The 22,349-nt window shown below is 34.3% G+C and overlaps 1 protein-coding gene across 1 annotated transcript in view; it reads left to right on the forward strand.

The window, feature by feature from the left end:
- pk (prickle) overlaps positions 1 to 22,349 on the forward strand; it is a 58,341-nt gene that overhangs the window by 25,758 nt on the left and 10,234 nt on the right. The window contains exons 2-3 of the mRNA XM_075313457.1: positions 3,345 to 3,458; positions 16,339 to 16,467. Of these exons, the coding sequence (XP_075169572.1) occupies positions 3,345 to 3,458; positions 16,339 to 16,467 (243 nt within the window). The remainder of the gene's footprint in view (positions 1 to 3,344; positions 3,459 to 16,338; positions 16,468 to 22,349) is intronic.

Here is a 22,349-nt window from a genome sequence, read left to right on the forward strand (position 1 = left end):
TCACTGCCAGATTATTTTAAAGCAAGTGCATTTTTTTCTTATTTACCTGCTTTTTCATACAAATTTGCTTTCAATTTGCATATGTTCACATTCAGTCAGGCAATAAAATGGAATGTCAAATGGACATCGAAAAATGTCCAGCATACGGTATGACGTTTGAATTTGTTTCATTCGATAAAAGTGAAAAGAATTCAATTGAATTGGACTGATTGAATTCGATTCGATGGACGAAAGTTAATTTGATTTGGTCAATGGTGTGGCACATGATGGTCATTGCTGTTAAGATTATCAAATAAGTTTTTCTCACGGAAAACGATGTCCATAGTTGAACTGAATTATTTTTATTGCTAGTTCAATTTTATAATTATTTATATTTAATTTTATTATTATTCCTCAACTCAGTGCAGTTTTCTTTAGCCCACATATGTCTCAAAAATTTGATGAACTAAACTTGGGTATACAATCCAAAGACCGTACAAATAATTTCAATGTAAATGTTTATATTGAAGGAATACTTTCTTTTGTATTACAAACGAAAGCAAATTGGCTTTGGTTCCTCTATTCCGAAAACCAAGTCACTTTATATTTTGTTGTCGAGTAGGAAACAATCGTTTGCAGTATGTGTTAAAAAAATAAATGCATTGTTAAAATTTCAATTAGATATGGATTAATTTCGTTAATAGTCTCTAACATGAATAACAAGTCATTGCATTTTCCTTGCAAGGAAAGTCTAAAGCCGGATTGGCCTATATACATGTCACCACTTTGTAGATCTACATTTTCGATGGCATTTCAAATCGCTCTAATTTGTTGCGTGACATATACATCGAAAAACGGGTTAATGGGAAGAATGAACTAACTCGAGCGAAAATTTTACTAAATTGTACTCCACATTTTAGGTTTCCATAAAGCGTTGTTAAAACCTCGAAAATTTAATGCCCTACACAAAAAAAAAAATATATATATATACATGATATTAAAGATTACGCAACCTAAATTTTAGGATGCGAAATTTAAAAAATATTAAGGACAAATTTCTTTAAAACAATTAAATTTTAATAAAAATAAAGTTTATAATCTTTGCTTCAAAAATTCTTCCATTAAATTTATGACACAAATTTTGTAAATTTGCGTCCCTCCGTTAAAGTTGCATGTCTTTGAACTAATTTTCCTTAAAGTAAAGAAACACATTTTTGATTTAAAGAAATTGTCCTTAAATTAAGTGAGGTATTGAATGTTTAGATTTAAGATAAAAACGCTTCAAATATAGGCCAAGATTTATTTTGAGGATTTAGCGCCTTTGGTTTAAAGTTTTTTTGGAATTAAGAAAACATTTTTTACTTTGAAGTGGCCGTTGTAATTTGGTCTTTTAAAATGACATTTGTTTGTACGTGAGTACACTGTTAGAAAAATATTTTTTTCATATGTTCCGATATAAACAAAATGTGTTTCGGACACAATTTTTAAACACAATATATTTAAGTGCAAACATGTAATGTTCCTCAACTAACACTAAATATTTGGGACACATTTGTTAATATGTTAGAATATATTATGTTTGGGGCATGAATGTTTCATAAAAATAATATGTGTGAATGTACACATATATAAATTTACAAATTTCGAGTAAAGATATATATGTTGTGATATTTTATTCAAAGAGCGACAGAGAGAGAGAGAGAGTATAAAGAAAGAAATAGAGTCGGGAGGTTTGACGAAAGATATGAACATAACACGGCAAGAGAATCAAAAGAGCAATTTCTGTAAACTGTTTTTTTTTTCGGAAAATTGTTTTATGGTAAGGCCAAAAATGTATATGCTTAATTCTAAATATTATTTAATTTGAATTAGAATGAATATTCGGAGTAAAGAGAATAGACATTCGGAACCAAGAGAATAGACATTTGAAAAAAAAAAAAACAGCATGTGTTTTCTCCTTGAGAGCAGCATTTTATGTATGTGTGGACAGTGTTGCCAACTCCCCAAGGCCAAAAAGCACCAAAAATATATTATAAATTCTAACATACCATCTTCCACCACAAAATCGACAATTAAATGCTCTACTAAAAAAAAAAAAAAAAAACAAAAAATAAACTTCCGAAGATGTATTATAGAACATTTGTGAATTGCTCTAAGACCCCATAAAGTATATATATTCACAAGTAGTTGTTATTGATGTAGGTCTGGTGGTATTGCAAATCCACTTTTACGTATAGCCCCCATATAAACGGACCGCCAAATTTGGCTTGCCGATCCTCTAAGAGAAGCAAATTTCATCCGATCTGGCTGAAATTTTGTACATTGTGTGGTCCATATCGGTCTATAGTAATATCCAATCACACAAAAATTGGTCCATATCAAGTTCATAATTGTATATAGCCCCCATATAAGCGACCCCCATATTTCAATTCTGGCTCTCTACGTACCGTGCAAAAGTCAATATCGATTCGTAATTATTTGTAGACTTACCTATACCTACCTTTTTTGTCTATATATACCACGTAGGGACTAACTCACAATTTAGAAAAAGATGTTAAGAAGTTTTAAGATACCGCAACCCAATTAATTCTATTGTGGACGACAGTCTTTCGTAGAAGTTTCTACGCAATCCATTGTGAAGGGTATATAAGATTCGGCCTGGCCGAACTTACGGCCGTATATACTTGTTCAACACAATATTTTTAAGTGCAAGCATATAATGTTCATAAACTAGCATAACATGTTTGGGACATATATGTTAATATGTTAGAACATATTATGTTTGGGACATAAAATGTTTTGTTAATATAATATGCTTAGATGCAAACATATATTAATTTGGAAATACCCTATAAACATTTATGTGTTTAGAAAGAGAGACCTAGAGAGTATGCGTCGTATGAGTTTAAATCGGGCGATAGATATATATATGGGAGCTATATTTAAATCCAAACGGCTTTTGACCAAATATGGAGTTCATAATTATACTGTTAATTCTCCTAAATTGTAGAACAATAGAATCATAAGAATGTCAATCAGGCGAAAGCATCCTGTGTATCCCTTGGTCAACATTTAGAGATGTACTTTTTATTGAATTCGAATGGACGTTACTGAATGCTGAGATACCACTACCAGTTCCTTTGTCCATTTTAAATCCATGTGTACACATATTCCGAGTCTGATAAAGTCCAAAGCACGAATTTTTAATTTAAGTTAAATCCCTATTTTCGTGTAATGTGGTGCGATATTAAAACACCGGCTTGATAGATTCGTGATACAATTGAAACAGTTGATTCCCAATGAAATCAATATTAGCGTTCCTTTCTTTCTTAAAAGTTATCACACATATAAAATTTTTATTACAGGTGCGTTTGTATTTCTCGCAAATATCCGATGATAAAGTGCCATATGTCAACAGTCCCGGAGAACAATATCGAGTGCGACAATTGCTGCATCAACTTCCGCCACACGATAACGAGGTAAGTTTGCCATTAATTTAACCTCATTTGAGAGAAATCAGAGTAGACAGCAATAAGAGAAAATCTAGTAGTTTCATTTATTTAATTGAAGTAATTCCAACAACGATTAATTTCCATCAGTATTCCACTCCCCATTTACATAAAATCTTCGTGGTTGCAGTTATTAATATTTCAACTTCCACATAACAAATTGAAATGGTAAATTCGAATTTAGTTGTTGGCCATAAAAATGCAGATTAGTTTGTTGCAATAAGACAGTAGGCAATGGACAAGTGAACATAGTCCAGAATTAATGTTACTGTTCTGCCCTCGAAAGAGGCTAAAACTCCCACTTATTTTAGCAGAAGGCTTGAATGGTGAGACCATTGCAAATGCTAACGAAGTTTGGCTAATCTAACTATGTTACCCATATTCACTATGAGTTTCATGTAAAAATAAAATTACTACACATATGCCTTGAGTACTATCAGCATTGCCAGATTGATATTACAAGAGATGGGAATAGTAGAAGGTAAATATTGATCTAATATGGAAGATTATGCAACCTAAATTTTAGAACTCGAAATGTTAAGGGCAAATTTCTTTAAAATAATGAGTTTATAATCTTTGCTTCAAAAATTTTCTATTAAATTTATGACACAAATTTTGGGATTTTATGTCCTTAAAGCAAAGAAAAACATTTTTACTTTAAAGAAATCTCTTTGAATTGACTGATATATTGAATCTTTAGATTTAAGAAAAAAGACTTATTTTAAGGATTTGCATCTCTGGTTTAAAGTTTTTTTTTGTTTTTTTGGAATTAAGAAAACTCTTTTTACTTTGAAGTATCTGTTATAATTTGGATTCTGAAACGGAAATTGGTTTGTATACGAATATCTTTATTAATATAGCGCAACAAGAGAATAAAAATTCGATGATTGAGATCTAAAGGGTGGTTAAAATTTCAAGGGCCGTTAATGTGCCGAATTATCGCATCCTTTAGCTCTTGAATTGTTGCTGGGTTATCGACGTACCCCTTTTCTTTCAAATAACCCCAAAGAAAAAAGTCCAACGGTGTCAAATCACATGATCTTGGCGGCCAATTGATATCGCCATTACGTGAGATAACACGGCCATTGAATTTGTTGCGCAAAAGAGCCATTGTTTCGTTAGCTGTGTGGCAAGTGGCACCGTCCTGCTGAAACCACATATCGTCCACATCCATATCTTCCAATTCGGGCCATAAAAAGTTCGTTAACATCTCACGATAGCGAACACCATTCACAGTAACTGCCTGACCGGCCTCATTTTGGAAAAATACGGCCCGATGATTCCGCCAGTCCATAAACCGCACCAAACAGTCACTCTTAGTGGGTGCATTGGTTTTTCGACAATCACTCTCGGATTCTCATTCGCCCAAATGCGGCAATTCTGTTTATTGACGAATCCACTGAGGTGAAAATGTGCCTCATCACTGAAGATGATTTTCTTCGAAAATTGATCATCCACTGTTGCAATTTCTTGGAACCATTCTGCCCATTCACGACGTCCATGGTTCAAATTGAGTAAGTCTGAAATAGGGAAATGTCAAATAAAATTCGGAAAAAACTTGGCGTTTAGGTGTGGTTCACATTCAACATCGGCCCTTACAATTTAACCACTCTTTACATCTTAATTTTAATTTTGTTGATCCTAAATTTAAAGCTCGAAATCAAAATCCTTACGGAAAGGTTAAAATCCAAGTAATTGTTTGTGAGTACATAATTCCCTTTTTAGGATTGGGGATGGAACCTAAATTTTAGGGCACACAATCTACATAATATTAAAATCAATTTGTTGTTAATTAAAAGAAAGATAACAACCTTAGGACACGAATCTTTGAAAATTACGTCCCTCTGTTAAAGTCGTATGTCTTTGAAGTAAGGCAAATTTTCCTTATAGTAAAGAAAAACAGGTTAGATTTCTAGAATGGAATGTTTAAATTAAGTAAGGAACCTTGTTCTATAGACTTAAATAAATAAATAATCTTAAAATTAACTGACATATGGAATGTTTTGGTCAAAAAAAAAAAGCTTCATTAATAGGCAAATACTTATTTTGAGGATTACGAACCTTTAGTCTATACTTTGTTTCTTGGAAATTAATAAAATAGTCTTGACTTTGAAGTATATATGTTATGATTTGGATATATGTTATAATTTAGATTTTTAAACTGACGTGAATACCTTTATGGATATATCGCAAAAAGAGAACGAAAATTCGATAAATGAGAATAATAATTACCATTGACGTGTGCTCGCTTGAAAAAATGGTTTAGAGAATATAAACCGAAAAAATAAACTGTTTTATAGTAAGAATAAACTACGCTGAAAAAAATATTGTCGTGAGGTCAAAGATTTCATGTCTTTAAAATACGAATGCAAAATTTGCTTAGCATAGAAGACGCATTTCTCTAATATAAACTTGTTTCCTTGTCCGTTCCGCTTCTTTGGCTCGAAATCAATACCAACATTTTTAAAGTAAAGACAAAATCTTTGGAAACGTGCGAAAATTGAATTAAATTGCACTCCACATTTTGAGACATTTAGACAATATCTAAATTAATATATGTTTGCATCCACAAATATTATATTTTAAAAAAATGTTATGTCGCAAATATAATACGTTCTAACATATGTGTCGCAAGTATGTTATGCTAATCTATGAACTTTATATGCCTGCACTTAAAAATATAAATAATAAAATTAAAAAAAATAATAAAGTTTCAGTACAAACAAATAATTTATTGTGCAATGAAAATATGTTAAATTTAGCATTAGTTTAACTTCGCAGTTTTTTTTTTGCTGTGAACTGCAAAATTACGTTTTGTTGCTGTAAACTGCAAAATTACTTTTTGACGATTTTTGACACCATATTTAAAAATTTGATTTTAGAGAGTGTTATGCTATTTTTTTGTTGGGAGAGCAAATACCCTGGTACCCTTTCCTATCGACTTTTTTCTAACGCAACACTGCTCACGAAAGACACAAAACGCAGTATACTACAGAATCTACACACCATTTTCTACTTTTTTCGTTATTAATTCAGAAATTTATCATACACATAAATGTTATAAAATTTCTCGGCTCAGACTTGCCTATATTTGAGAGCCATGCCATTTTCGGTAGTAGCAACATCTAGTGTATTGAAATGGCAGTCTAATACTCTGAATTGTTTTTTGTGGTAGTTTTAATAGAGTAATCCCTGCTACGAGTATTAATTCTCCTTCATTCGAGTATTAATTCTCCGGCAACTCTTTAGAAAGAAGACAGCTTTGACCCTCGTTGCATTTCATTTTTTTTTGCTAGGTCTTGTTTTGACCAACTACTTACATTTCTACTAATGAATTTTTTCCCACAACTAACGAGCATTTTATATTTTGTATAAATATTCGATTGTGGCCAATGCATGGCATTCGTATGGGTTGCTTTGGCCAACCAACCCCAATCCATGTTACAGTCTAAAAGATTGGATGAAGGCAAGGATGGCAAAATGAATTCAAAAATTTCCCATATCAGATAACTTCATTGATTGGTATTGCTATGTTGTTAACAAGCAAAACCAGAACAGAACCAAAATAGCCTGAACTAAACCGAGTTCAGTTGAAGTGAACTCCGTTGGTATCGGTTCTACGATATACAATGCCCCCTTACATTTGGCTGCATTATGAAATGTGCTGGTTAGTGCTTATGGGGGCCCACCAATGCGCTTCATTACTGAAGAAGGCCGAAAAGCAGCAACACCAGAGAGAGCTGTGATTTTCTTCTATTCCGGAAATGGACGTATGAAAAGACCATCAATGGACTTTACAACATTATCTACAAACGTAATTTCAAGCAACCCTGCACAGGGCGCAAGCACAGTGTCTTAAAAGTAATTTAAGAGAATTAAAATTTTATGTGCTGGGTGGACATACTGAACTATCTGTTTTTTATACCCTCCACCATAGGATGGGGGTATATTAACTTTGTCATTCCGTTTGTAACACATCGAAATATTGCTCTAAGACCCCATAAAGTATATATATTCTGGGTCGTGGTGAAATTCTGAGTCGATCTAAGCATGTCCGTCCGTCTGTCCGTCTGTCCGTCCGTCCGTCTGTCCGGCTGTCCGTCCGTCTGTGGAAATCACGCTAACTTCCGAACGAAACAAGCTATCGACTTGAAACTTGGCACAAGTAGTTGTTATTGATGTAGGTCGGATGGTATTGAAAATGGGCCATATCGGACCACGTTTACGTATAGCCCCCATATAAACCGATCCCCAAATTTGGCTTGGGGAGCCTCCCGGAGCAGCAAAATTCATCCGATCCGGTTGAAATTTGGTACGTGGTCTTAGTATACGGTCTCTAACAACCATGCAAAAATTGGTCCATATCGGTCCATAATTATATATAGCCCCCATATAAACCGATCCCCAGATTTGACCTCCGGAGCCTCTTGGAGGGGCAAAATTCATCCGATCCGATTGAAATTTGGTACCTGATGTTAGTATATGGTCTCTAACAACCATGCAAAAATTAGTCCATATCGGTCCATAATTATATATAGCCCCCATATAAACCGATCCCCAGATTTGACCTCCGGAGACTTTTGGAGGGGCAAAATTCATCCGATCCGGTTGAAATTTGGTACCTGATGTTAGTATACGGCCTCTAACAACCATGCAAAAATTGGTCCATATCGGTCCATAATTATATATAGCTCCCATATAAACCAATCCCCAGATTTGACCACCGGAGCCTCTTGGAGGAGCAAAATTCATCCGATCCGGTTGAAATTTACTACGTGGTATTAGTATACGGTTTTTAACAACCATGCAAAAATTGGTCCATATCGGTCCATAATTATATATAGCCCCCATATAAACCGATCCCCAGATTTGACCTCCGGAGCCTCTTGGAGGGGCAAAATTCATACGATCCGGTTGAAATTTGGTGCCTGATGTTAGTTTACGGCCTCTAATAACCATGCAAAAATTGGTCCATATCGGTCCATAATTATATATAGCCCCCATATAAACCGATCCCCAGATTTGACCTCCGGAGCCTCTTGGAAGAGCAAAATTCATCCGATCCAGTTGAAATTTGGTACATGGTGTTAGTATATGGTCTCTAACAACCATGCAAAAATTGGTCCATATCGGTCCATAATTATATATAGTTCCCATATAAACCGTCCCCAGATTTGACGTCCGGAACCTCTTGGCCTCTAACAGCCATGTAAAAATTGGTCCATATCGGTCTTTAGTTATATATAGCCGATGACTTATTACACAAAAATTGGTCCATATCGCCAAAAATAATCTACCAAAACTTTATTTCCATAGAAAATTTTGTCAAATTTTATTACTATAGAAAGTTTTGTCAAAATTTCGTTTCTATAGAAAGTTTTGTCAAAAGTTTATTTCTATACAAATGTTTGTCAAAATTTTATTTCCATAGAACATTTTGTCAAAATTTTATTTCTATAGAAAATTTTGTAATCTACCAAAACTTTATTTCCATAGAAAATTTTGTCAAATTTTATTACTATAGAAAGTTTTGTTAAAATTTCATTTCTATAGAAAGTTTTGTCAAAAGTTTATTTCTATAGAAATGTTTGTCAAAATTTTATTTCTATAGAAAATTTTGTAAAAAATTTATTTCTGTAGAAAATTTTGTCAACATTTTATTTCTATACAAAATTTTGTCAAAATTTCATTTCTATACAAAATTTTGTCAACATTTTATTTCTATAGAAATTTTTGTCAAAATTGTATTGCTATAGAAAATTTTGTCAACATTTTACTTCCATAGAAAATTTTGTCAACATTTTATTTCTATAGAAAATTTTGTCAAGTTTTTATTTCTATAGAAAATTATGTCAAATTTTTATTTCTATAGAAAATTTTGTCAAAATTTTATTTCTATAGAAAATTTTGTCAAGGTTTCATTTATATAGAAAATTTTGTCAAAATTTTATTTTTATAGAAAATTTTGTCAAACTAGATTATATACGTATTTAATCGGCCTTTTTATACCCTCCATCATAGGATGGGGGTATATTAACTTTGTCATTCCGTTTGTAACACATCGAAATATTGCTCTAAGACCCCAAAAAGTATATATATTCTGGGTCGTGGTGAAATTCTGAGTCGATCTAAGCATGTCCGTCCGTCCGTCCGTCTGTTGAAATCACGCTAACTTCCGAACGAAACAAGCTATCGACTTGAAACTTTGTACAAGTAGTTGTTATCGATGTAGGTCGGATGGTATTGAAAATGGGCCATATCGGTCCACTTTTACGTATAGCCCCCATATAAAGGGACCCTCAGATTTGGTTTGTGGAGCCTCTAACAGAAGCATATTTCATGCGATCCGGCTGAAATTTGGTACATGGTGTTGGTATATGGTATCTAACAACCATGCAAAAATTGGTCCACATCGGTCCATAATTATATATAGCCCCCATATAAACCGATCCCCAGATTTGGCTTGCGGAGCCTAAAAGAGAAGCAAATTTCATCCGATCGGGCTGAAATTTGATACATGGTGTTAGTATATGGTCTCTAACAACCATGCAAAAATTGGTCCACATCGGTCCATAATTATATATAGCCCCCATATAAATCGATCCCCAGATTTGGCTTGCAGAGCCTCAAAGAGAAGAAAATTTCATCCGATCGGGCTGAAATTTGGTACATGATGTTGGTATATGGTCTCTAACAATCATGCAAAAATTGGTCCATATCGGTCCTTAATTATATATAGCCCCCATATAAACCGATCCCCAGATTTGGCTTGTGGAGCCTCTAAGAAAAGCATATTTCATCCGATCCGGCTGAAATTTGGTACATGATGTTGGTATATGGTCTCTAGCAATCATGCAAAAATTGGTCCACATCGGTCCATAATTATATATAGCCCCCATATAAACCGATCCCAAGATTTGGCTTGCGGAGCCTCAAAGAGAAGCAAATTTCATCCGATCCGGCTGAAATTCGGTACATGGTGTTGGTATATGGTCTCTAACAACCATGCAAAAATTGGTCCACATCGGTGCATAATTATATATAGACCCCATATAAACCGATCTCCAGATTTGGCTTGCGAAGCCTCAAAGAGAAGCAAATTTCATCCAATCCGGTTGTAATTTGGAACATGGTGTTAGTATATGATCTTTAACAAGCGTGCCAGAATTGGTCCATATCGGTCCATAATTATATATAGCCCCCATATAAAACGTTCTCCAGATTTGACCTCCGGAGCCTCTTGGAGGAGCAAAATTCATCAAATTGGGAACGTGGTGTTAGTATATGGTCGCTAACAACCATACCAAAATTGGTCCAATCACACAAAAAGTTTCTACGCAATCCATGATGGAGGGTACATAAGATTCGGCCTGGCCGAACTTACGGCCGTATATACTTGTTTTGTTTAATATATACCCCGTATGGGCTAACTTACAATTTAGAAGACAGTGTTAAAAAGTTTTACGATACCTTGCCATCGGCAAGTGTTATCGCAACCCAAGTAATTCGATTGTGGATGACAGCCTTTAGTAGAAGTTCCTACGCAATCCATGGTGGAGGGTACATAAGATTCGGCCTGGCCGAACTTACGGCCGTATATACTTGTTTTTCTTTGAGAAGCGATAACTGAATTTTAAACTGCACTGAAAAATTTTAACCTTCCCTTAAGTACTTTGGTATCGATTCCGATCCAAAGATGCTGCTTCTTTAATATAAGAAGCTATCTAACTTTAAATCTAGGCCTTTTCTTTGCCTTAAGGATAAATTGCCTTACTTCAAACGCACGACATAACCAGAGGGACACAACTTCCGAACGACACAAACTATCCATTTAAAACCCCCGCATAGCCCCCATATAAACCGATCCCATAATTTGTCTTGCTCCAAGGGGAACAAATTTCATCCAACCCAGTTGAAATTTGGTACGCCATGTTAGTATATGCTCTCCAATGCACTGAAAAAACAGTGAACCCACCAGGAAAGATAACTTTCGATTAATTTTAGAAAATTTGGAACTTTTTTAGAAAATTTTAACTAAACGGTATTACAAGCGCTGGCATCACTCCGATATGGCAAAAATAAGTAAATATTTTTCGACAAATTCAAGAAAATTTATTAGACATAACTAAATTTTTTCAGTAGTTAAAGAAAATTTTGTAGTTTTAAGAGAAATCTTGGAGTTCAAAATTGCAAGAATGTCTTTAGTGACATACGAAGTTCATGATGGACACATTTTTGGTAAAATTTACAAATTTAAAGAAATAATGTACTATTTTGTAAGAAATACGAAATTAGGAAATCTTTATGCTTTATTTGTGCATAACTTTTTCCCGTTTTTTAGTTCATTTAACTAAAATACGCAAAAAATTATTTGACTAAAATAAACTTTTTCCAAACATAATGATTCTATGAACTAATATAAAGTTAATACGGCTTTAGTGAAATAGAGAATTCACTTTTTTTTTTGAGTGTGATTATGCAAAATTTAGTCCATATCGGTCCGACCCTTCAAAACAAACTTTAATCTTTACGTTTTCAGCTTTTTTCTTCATGTGCTATCAAAGTCCTATAAAAACTTATTAACGACAAATTAAATTTTCAAATTTAGACTAGAGGACAAGTGTAAATTAGGCTTTGTTTCAAGTACAAAAGTATTTAAAATGAAGTATTGAAAGCCATCTCCTTATTCTAAACCCTTTTTTGATTTGTGGTTAAGATACAAATGCCTTCTAATTGAAAGACGATTTCATTAATTTTGAAGAATTTTCCAGAATTATTAAAGACAAGTTGACCTTACAGAAATGAGATTTTCGTTCATGATGGGACATCCAACTTTAAGTCGAATCACATAAATATAAATGGCCTTCATTGAAAAGTTGATAGACTTTTGGACAAGAAACAAAACTTTATAATAGAGAAACACATCTTCTATGCTAAGCAAAACTCGCATTCGTATATTAAGGACATGAAATCTTTGGTGTCACGACAATATGGCATATTCATTGACAGATAGTGAAATTCGTCCTATTTGTATATTACTAAAAAATCCGAGCCCCACAATTCCAATTCATTGTGTAGAGTGTACGGGCTTTAGTCCAGCCTGCACCAGTGTTATACTTTTGAATTACTGTGACACTTAAATGCAGGAAGAAGAGCAGTAAACAGAATTGATATTCGCAATAAAGAAATTGCAAAAAAGCAACAAAAGTGTAAAATGCCTGAAATTTCCAAAACAAAGCGACCATTGTGCACGTTTAAGTACATCTCAGATGGTCGTCTATCTGAGAGGATGGCTTGAGGCCAGTGACCAAAATAGATGCCGGTCAAACAAATCATAGGATTTACCTTTGAAACTCTTAGCTGTGTACGTACCATGAGCATCATCGAGTGGTGGTGATGGTGAAGAACGAAGTGCGTTCATATGAGCTCCAAGGGGCACTCAGTGGCCTGGCCCAAAAACCATAAATGTATGGCACCCAAAGGTTTTAGTTCCCCAAGCTCCATGACGTTCAGAAGCAAACTATGTTCCTGTGTGTCTGCCATTGCTCATGACTTGCGGTTGCTTGATCAAAATTTACATAGAACTCAAATGCTTTCGGACACATTTAAATCTAACCTGATGACGATAGACACTTCGACCAAAATGGTCATGTTTGTTTGCCATGACGACTACCGTTTAGATGGCCATACTTTAGTTTCGGAGCAATTTTGAAACTAACACTCACATCTCGAATATGAGCACATGTCCCCTCTATGGTCATCCTGGGCATGAAAACGGGATAAAGCAACAATAATAGCATTTGTTGGCACAACACATCTAACGCCTAAACTCCATATCATTTACCAGCCTCAAGCTCATCTGCAGCGCAATGAGCCACTGCAGACTTTTCAGGTTTGTTATTAATAAGTGTTGGAGTAGAGTTGAATGTGATCATATTTTATGCTTTAAAATTTCCAATAAGATAGAATTGCCATGGGTATTGACTAGGTATGCTTAATCTTGATTTGGTTTATGGGTAACATGTGAATTCACACCATATCGAAGGCCGATGGAGATCTAAGATATCAATGGATTCTTTCGCATCATTGTGGAGAAATTCATAGATGCAAATCTTTAATTTCATTAAGTGTGCTTAATGCTAGAAATTACAATTTCATATTTTATTGATTTCTTAATTAGATGCAATTTTCGAGGTACACTAGCATTAATACATCTCGGCAAGAGTTTAATTATACAACACAGCTGCACTGAAAGTAACCAATCCCAATTTTGTTTCTGATGATACACCCAAACAAGTATATGCAGTAGTAAGTTCGGCCGGGCCGAATCTTAAATACCCACACTGAAAAAAATATTGTCGTGAGGTCAAAGATTTCATGTCTTTAAAATACGATTACAAATTTTGCTTAGCATAGAAGATGAATTTCTCTAAAATAAAGTTATTTTCCTTGTCCAAAAGTCGATAAACTTTTCAATGAAGTCGTATTGTCCTTATAATTAAGTGATTTGACTTAAAAATGGGTATCTTAACATGAAAGAAAAAATTTATAAGGTCAACTTGACTTTAATAATTCAGAAAAATTCTTTAAATTTAATGAAATTGTCTTTAAATTTGTTGTCTTTTTGCATCTTGACTACAAAGCAAAAGATCGTTCAAATATAGGACATGTTTTTCAAAACTTTATTTTAAAGAAGTTTTTTACTTCAAACATAGCATAATTTCTACTGGAAGTCGAGTCTTAATTTGGCAAATAAAGTTGCCGTTAACTCGTTTTTAAAGGACTTTGATAGCATATGAAGAAAAAAAGCTGAGAAAGCGAAAAATTAAAATTTGCTTCCTAGAGTCAAGTACACAAAACCTAAATTTAAAAGAGAATTGTGTCTTAAAAGTATCCTTACTTGTATTCTCCGCTTCTTTGGCTCGGAATCAATACCAAATTTTTTAAAGTAAAGACAAAATCTTTGGAACCGAGTATGCTTTTTTTTCAGTGCACCACCATGAATCAAATACAATAGTTTACTTTAAAAACTCTTCGTCGTAGCGGGTTACTTGATAATATATAGAATTTCAGGGGATTTGATGAAAGATATTCTCCTAAGCAGCTCGGTTTAACCAGCACGCTTCCCGAAGATACATTTAAAGATTCTACCTATGAAGACTAGATCAGATTCTGGATTTATTAGAACTAATTTTGTTTGAGTTTTAGAGGAATTATAAACATATCGTGTAAATGATGAAATAAAGCCTTGATTTGAAATATTCAATCTGTAGATTTTTACCGCCATTATTTAAATATAACGAAAAGTAAAATCTGGAAATTTAAACTTTAGTTTCAAGCAATTTTTATGATCAGTGCTCCTGCTAAACCCTCAAGAAGTGAAATCGGTCGATCGATCAGTGTCTTACATAATGGACCGGTAAAAATAAAAGCGATACAAATTTGTGAGGGTCTAAAATACCAGTATATTTGCATTTGCAGGCAAAGTGGATACAAACTACAGATTCTAGCATCGCAAGAAATAAATGCGGGAGGTAGGTCTATATGGGGCCTATACCAAAACATGGACCAATACTCACAATTTTCGACATACCTCTTAATGTTCCTCAAATACCTCTAGAATTCCAATTACAGACAAATTGGGTAAAAACTACGAATTCTACAAGCCCAAGAAGTAAAATCGGGCGATCAGTCTATAAGGGGCCATACCAAAACATTGACCGATACATCTAGATTTCCAATTTTGGGCAAATCGAATAAAAACTACGGTTTCTAGAAGCTCAAGACCGCAAATCGGGGGATCGGTTTATATGGGAGCTATATCAAAACCTGGACCGATACTCCCTATTTTCGACTCACCTATTTGTGGTCTTAAAATACCTCTAGATTTTCAATTGCAAGCAAATCGGATAGAAAATACAGTATCTAGACGCCCAAGAAGTAAAATTTGGAGATCGGTCTATATGGGGACTATACCAAACCATGGACAGATACTCCCTATTTTCGACTCACCTATTTGTGGTCTTAAAATACCTCTAGATTTTCAATTTCAGCAAATACAGTTTCTAGACGCCAAAGAAGCAAAATTCGGAAATCGGTCTATATTAGGGCTATACCACAACATGGACCGATAGGCACCATTTTCGGCACACTCTTTGATGGTCTTAAAACACCTCTTGATTTCCAATTTCAGGCAAATTGAAGGATGTTGTAATCACTCTACAGCCATTATTGAAGGCTGTAGCGTGATTACAACAGACAGACAGACGGACATGCTTATATCGTCTTAGTATTTCTCCCTGATCAAGAATATATATACTTTATATAGTCGGAAATCGAATTTCGATGTGTTACAAACGGAATGACAAACTTATACCCCCGACACCATTCTATGGTGGTGGGTATAAAAAAGTTTACTTGGATCCAAAGAGTTTGATCTTCCCTTAAGGATTTTGGTATTGGTTCCGAGCCAAAAAACTGCTTCTTTAAAATAAACATTTTTTAGAGGGCTATCTTGCCTTAAATCTAAGAAATTAATCAAAATTTGTATCCTAATCTCTTTTATCGAATGTTCATTCTATTTTTGCGATATATTAACAAAGTTATTCATGTACAAGTAAATGTCAGTTTAAAAATCCAAATTATAACTGACACTTGAAGTAAAAAAATGGTTTCTTAAATATCTCGAAAGCAATTGTGAAAACATAGTTATTTTAGCGCGATAATACCAACTTAATACCTGCCTTTATAATTGAATTCATTCATTAAAAATTTTCCCATTTCCTTCATTTTTCATGTTTGTCCTTTTATGGAATTTTATTAATTTTTTCTTTTGTAACTTAAATTTCAGGTTCGTTACTGTCACTCGCTGACAGATGAGGAACGCAAAGAACTTCGCCTGTTCTCAACACAACGCAAACGTGATGCACTTGGACGTGGTAATGTCCGGCCTTTGATGAGTGCACGCCCCTGTGATGGTGTAAGTAAACTTTATCGATTAAAGATTAAATTTCATTTCAGTTTAACTATTCATCCCTATCCTCCAATCTTTCTTTTGGGCATGAAGTTAGTATTAACATATATTTTGTTTATTATGCTAATGGATGATTTAAGTATTTTAAATTCGAAGTCACGCGAAATCGGACAAGTACAAACAGCATGCATTTTTCGCATCGGGAAACCCCTTAGTTCTAATTGTTCTAAATATAAAAAAAAACCTTCAACAGATCACAGAATGCAGACTATTTGCCATTTATTTATTTATTCATTCATTTTTTCAAAATCATAGCGATAAAGAACTAGCACTTTTCTAAAGCGTTTTACCATTTTCGATACAAATTTTGGTATTGAAAGACCTAAATAAATTTCAGAAACTAGATACACTTGCTTGAATCTTAAGATATTCTCAAACATTTTCATTTTCACATTTCATTAAATAATTGAATATGATTGAAATATGGATTCTTTGCTTCCGTGCCCTATCTACTGAAGAAGAGAGGGCAAATGAAAGACAATTTAACCATGTCATAGGGTTTATACACAGTAGGTGTAAGTTGCTTCCGCTGCATTATGGGGACATGGATGGACTGAACCAGCTAGAGCTCTGAATTTTTGTACTTGGGATGAGAAAAAAATTATAATACGGATTTTGTCCCGATCCGCTTACTTTATTATGTAATGTGTTACCAGTTGTACTGGATTTGAAGTTAACCTGCACAAAATCTCTGTAAGTTCTGACTCAAATTTAGACGCCAAAATTAATCAAAATTATTGATTTCTATGAGATAAATGTATTAATAATTTTTGAATGTTTTGAAAGTTTGAACTTTCCATACACAATCAATCAGTATAAAGTTGCTTACAGAAATTTAGCGCAGAAAATTTGAATGAAATGTAAATTTGATTTTAAGATTAGTTGTACAACTAATCTCATTAGCGTATATATATAATTTTACCTAATAGACAAATTTATATCGGTTTATCCGTTATATCGGTTTATCCGCAGCCGACAAAAATGGATCGGCTTCATTCTATGCTCCCAATCAATACCAAAATCATTAAGGAAAAGTCAAAATTCTTGGGTCCAAATAAACTTTGTTTGAGAAGAAGACAAAATAGACAAATGGTGCAATTATGCTCAGGGCCGCCCCTCCGTCAGTTAATATAAATTTTGAGCAGGGAGAAGATTTGATAGTACTCGTATCTTAAACTTTCTTTGAGTTTTTCGCTTAAAATATATTTTCGCCACCACATAGATAACATAGATTTTGGTTAGCATAGAAAAGCAATTAGTCGATTTGACTCAATTTTCTATAAAGCAAGTAAGTAAAGTCTAAAGTCGGGCGGGCCGACTATATTATACCCTTCACCATTATGTAGACCAAAATTTGTGTTACCATATCTGATTTATATCTGAAAATATTTGGAGACCATTTTTTGTACTTCTACAAAATCGCTAGAATTAAAAACTAAATCGGCTAATACCCTGGGATGAAACACAATGTTAGTAAACAACAAGTAAGGAAAGTCTAAAGTCGGGCGGGGCCGACTATATTATACCCTGCACCACTTTGTAGATCTAAATTTTCGATACCATATCACATCCGTCAAATGTGTTGGGGACTATAATAAAGGTTTGTCCCAAATACATACATTTATATATCACTCGGTCTGGACAGAATTTGATAGACTTCTACAAAATCTATAGAATCCAAATTTAAGTTGGCTAATGCACTAGGGTGGAACACAATTTTAGTAAAAAAATTAGATCTGAAGCAATTTTAAGGAAATTTCGCAAAAGTTTATTTATGATTTATCGCTCGATATATATGTATTAGAAGTTTAGGAAAATTAGAGTCATTTTTACAACTTTTCGACAAAGCAGTGGCGATTTAACAAGGAAAATGTTGGTATTTTGACCATTTTTGTCGAAATCAAAAAACATATATATGGGAGCTATATCTAAATCTGAACCGATGTCAACCCAATTTGGCACGCATAGCTACAATGCTAATTCTACTCCATATGCAAAATTTCAACTAAATCGGAGTTAAAAATTGGCCTCTGTGGTCATATGAGTGTAAATCGGGTTAAAGCTATATATGGGAGATATATCCAAATCTGAACCGATTTCAACCAAATTTGTCACGCATAGTTACAATGCTAATTCTTCGCCATATGCAAAATTTCAACTAAATCGGAGCAAAAAATTGGTCTCTGTGGGCAAATGAGTGTAAATCGGGCGAAAGCTATATATGGGAGCTATATCTAAATCTGAACCGATTTGGCTGATATTTTGCAAGTTTTTCGAGACTCATAAAATTCGTATGTACGGAACTTGAGGAAGATCGGTTGATATACACGCCAATTATGACCAGAACGGTGAAAAATATATATGACAGCTATATCTAAATCTGAACCGATTTTTTCCAAAATCAATAGGGATCGTCTTTGAGGCGAAACAGGACCCTATACCAAATTTTAGGACAATCGGACTAAAACTGCGAGCTGTACTTTGCACACAAAAATACACCAACAGACAGACAGACGGACATCGCTAAATCGACTCAGAATTTAATTCTAAGACGATCGGTATACTAAACGATGGGTCTCAGACTTTTCCTTCTTGGCGTTACATACAAATGCAGAAACTTATTATACCCTGTACAAAAGTAGTGGTGAAGGGTATAAATATGGGAAATATAAAGCTAGAGCAATTTTGATGCAATTGTACAAAATAGCATTTATGATTTATCGGGCGATACATATGTATTCGAGATATAGGACAATTTGAGTAATATTTACAATTTTTGCTACTCAGCAGTGGCGATTTTACAAGGATATTGGTTAAATCTCGCCAAGATATGTGGTCAATTGTGGGTTGTGATATATTATTTGGGCAATTCGGGCGATATTTCCACAAGTCGGAGGTTTATTGAAAATTCGACCATTATGTTGAAGGTTTTGCATTACAGTGTGTTGGATATGACTACGATATGGGGAAATTATCACAGAATTTTGTGTAAAATGTGGGTATTTTGGCCAAATTGGATTAAGATGACACACTTAAATAGCATATTAAATGTATTCTATGTGGAAACTATCGAAGCAATTGGAGGAAACTCCCATTGAAAAAGGGTCTAAAATATGAAACATTCTACCATATTTCCCCTACTCTGGCGTACATATATATGGGAGCTATATCTAAATATAAACCGATTTTGACCAAATTTGACATGCGTAGTTAGAATAATAATCCTGCTATCTCAGCAAAAAACATAAATGGGAGAATAATTTTGGCCTCCGTGGTCATATGGGTGTAAATCGGCCGAAAGATATATAAAATTACACTGAAAAAAAAGCATACTCGGTTCCAAAGATTTTGTCTTTACTTTAAAAAATTTGGTATTGATTCCGAGCCAAAGAAGCGGAGAATACAAGTAACGATACTTTTAAGACACAATTCTCTTTTAAATTTAGGTTTTGTGTACTTGCTTCTAGGAAGCAAATTTTAATTTTTCGCTTTCTCAGCTTTTTTTCTTCATATGCTATCAAAGTCCTTTAAAAACGAGTTAACGGCAACTTTATTTTCCAAATTAGGACTCGACTTCCAGTAGACATTATGCTATGTTTGAAGTAAAAAACTTCTTTAAAGTAAAGTTTTGAAAAACATGTCCTATATTTGAACGATTTTTTGCTTTGTAGTAAAGATGCAAAAAGACAACAAATTTAAAGACAATTTCATTAAATTTAAAGAATTTTTCTGAATTATTAAAGTCAAGTTGACCTTAGCCTATAAATTTTTTCTTTCATGTTAAGATACCCATTTTTAAGTCAAATCACTTAATTATAAGGACAATACGACTTCATTGAAAAGTTTATCGACTTTTGGAAAAGGAAAATAACTTTATTTTAGAGAAATGCGTCTTCTATGCTAAGCAAAATTTGTATTCGTATTTTAAAGACGTGAAATCTTTGACCTCACGACAATATTTTTTTCAGTGTAGCACGCTTAACGATACTACTCATCCGTACTCCTTGTGCAAAATTTGAAGCAAATCATGGCAAACCTCTTGCTTTTGAGGCCATATGAGCCTAAATCGGGCGAAAGATATATATGGGAGCTATATCTAAATCTGAACTGATTTTAACCAAATTTAGCACACTGAATTATACTCTTAAACGTACTCCTTGTGCAAAATTTTAAGCAAATCCGGGCAAAACTCTGGCTTTTGAGGCCATATTAGTCGAAATCGGACGAAAGGTATATATGGGAGCTATATCTAAATCTGAACCGATTTCAACCAAATTTAGCACAATTAACAATACTATTAAACGTAGTCCTTGTGCAAACTTTGAAGTAAATCAGGACAAAACTCTGGCTTTTGAGGCCATATAAGTGAAAATCGGACAAAATATATATATGGGAGCTATATCTAAATCTGAACCGATTTCAACGAAATTCGGTACACTTAATGATACTATTAAATGTACTCTTTGTGCAAAATTTGAAGTGAATCAAGGCAAAACTCTGGCTTTTGAGGCCATATAAGTTCAAATAGGACGAAAGATATATATGGGAGCTATGTATATCTAAATCTGAACCGATTTGGCTGATATTCTGCACATCTTACAAAAGCCCCAAAATATTTGGCTGGCCGAAAGTTTGAGAAAATACGTTGATAAATACGTCAATTATGACCAGATCGGTGATACATATATATAACAGCTATATCTAAATCTGAACCGAAATCAATAGCGATTGTCTTTGAGCCAATGTAAAACTCTGTGCCAAATTTGAGGACGATCGGACTTAAACTGCGAGCTGTACTTTGCACATAAATTACATATACAGACAGACGGACGGACAGACAGACAGACAGACAGACGGACATCGCTAAATTGACTCCGAATTTAATTCTAAGATGATCGGTATACTAAACGATGGGTCCCAGACTTTTCCTTCTTGACGTTACATACAAATGCACAAACTTATTATACCCTGTACCACAGTAGTGGTGAATGATATAAATATCAACCAGCCGAATCCGAAGATTATAAAAAAATCGATTTATGACTTTTGTATTCCCATCACAAATAATGGTAAACGTGGAGTATTTAGTAATAGGGGCATTGCCGTCTTCTACATCTTTTTATACCCTCCACCATAGGATGGGGGTATATTAACTTTGTCATTCCGTTTGTAACACATCGAAATATTGCTCTAAGACCCCATAAAGTATATATATTCTGGGTCGTGGTGAAATTCTGAGTCGATCTAAGCATGTCCGTCCGTCCGTCCGTCTGTCCGTCTGTCCGTCTGTCCGTCTGTCCGGCTGTCCGTCCGTCTGTGGAAATCACGCTAACTTCCGAACGAAACAAGCTATCGACTTGAAACTTGGCACAAGTAGTTGTTATTGATGTAGGTCGGATGGTATTGAAAATGGGCCACATCGGACCACGTTTACGTATAGCCCCCATATAAACCGATCCCCAAATTTGGCTTGGGGAGCCTCCCGGAGCAGCAAAATTCATCCGATCCGGTTGAAATTTGGTACGTGGTCTTAGTATACGGTCTCTAACAACCATGCAAAAATTGGTCCATATCGGTCCATAATTATATATAGCCCCCATATAAACCGATCCCCAGATTTGACCTCCGGAGCCTCTTGGAGGGGCAAAATTCATCCGATCCGGTTGAAATTTGGTACCTGATGTTAGTATACGGCCTCTAACAACCATGCAAAAATTGGTCCATATCGGTCCATAATTATATATAGCTCCCATATAAACCGATCCCCAGATTTGACCACCGGAGCCTCTTGGAGGAGCAAAATTCATCCGATCCGGTTGAAATTTAGT

The sequence above is a fragment of the Haematobia irritans genome, chromosome 5 (assembly GCF_050003625.1).
Source record: "Haematobia irritans isolate KBUSLIRL chromosome 5, ASM5000362v1, whole genome shotgun sequence".
Taxonomy (NCBI): domain Eukaryota; kingdom Metazoa; phylum Arthropoda; class Insecta; order Diptera; family Muscidae; genus Haematobia; species Haematobia irritans.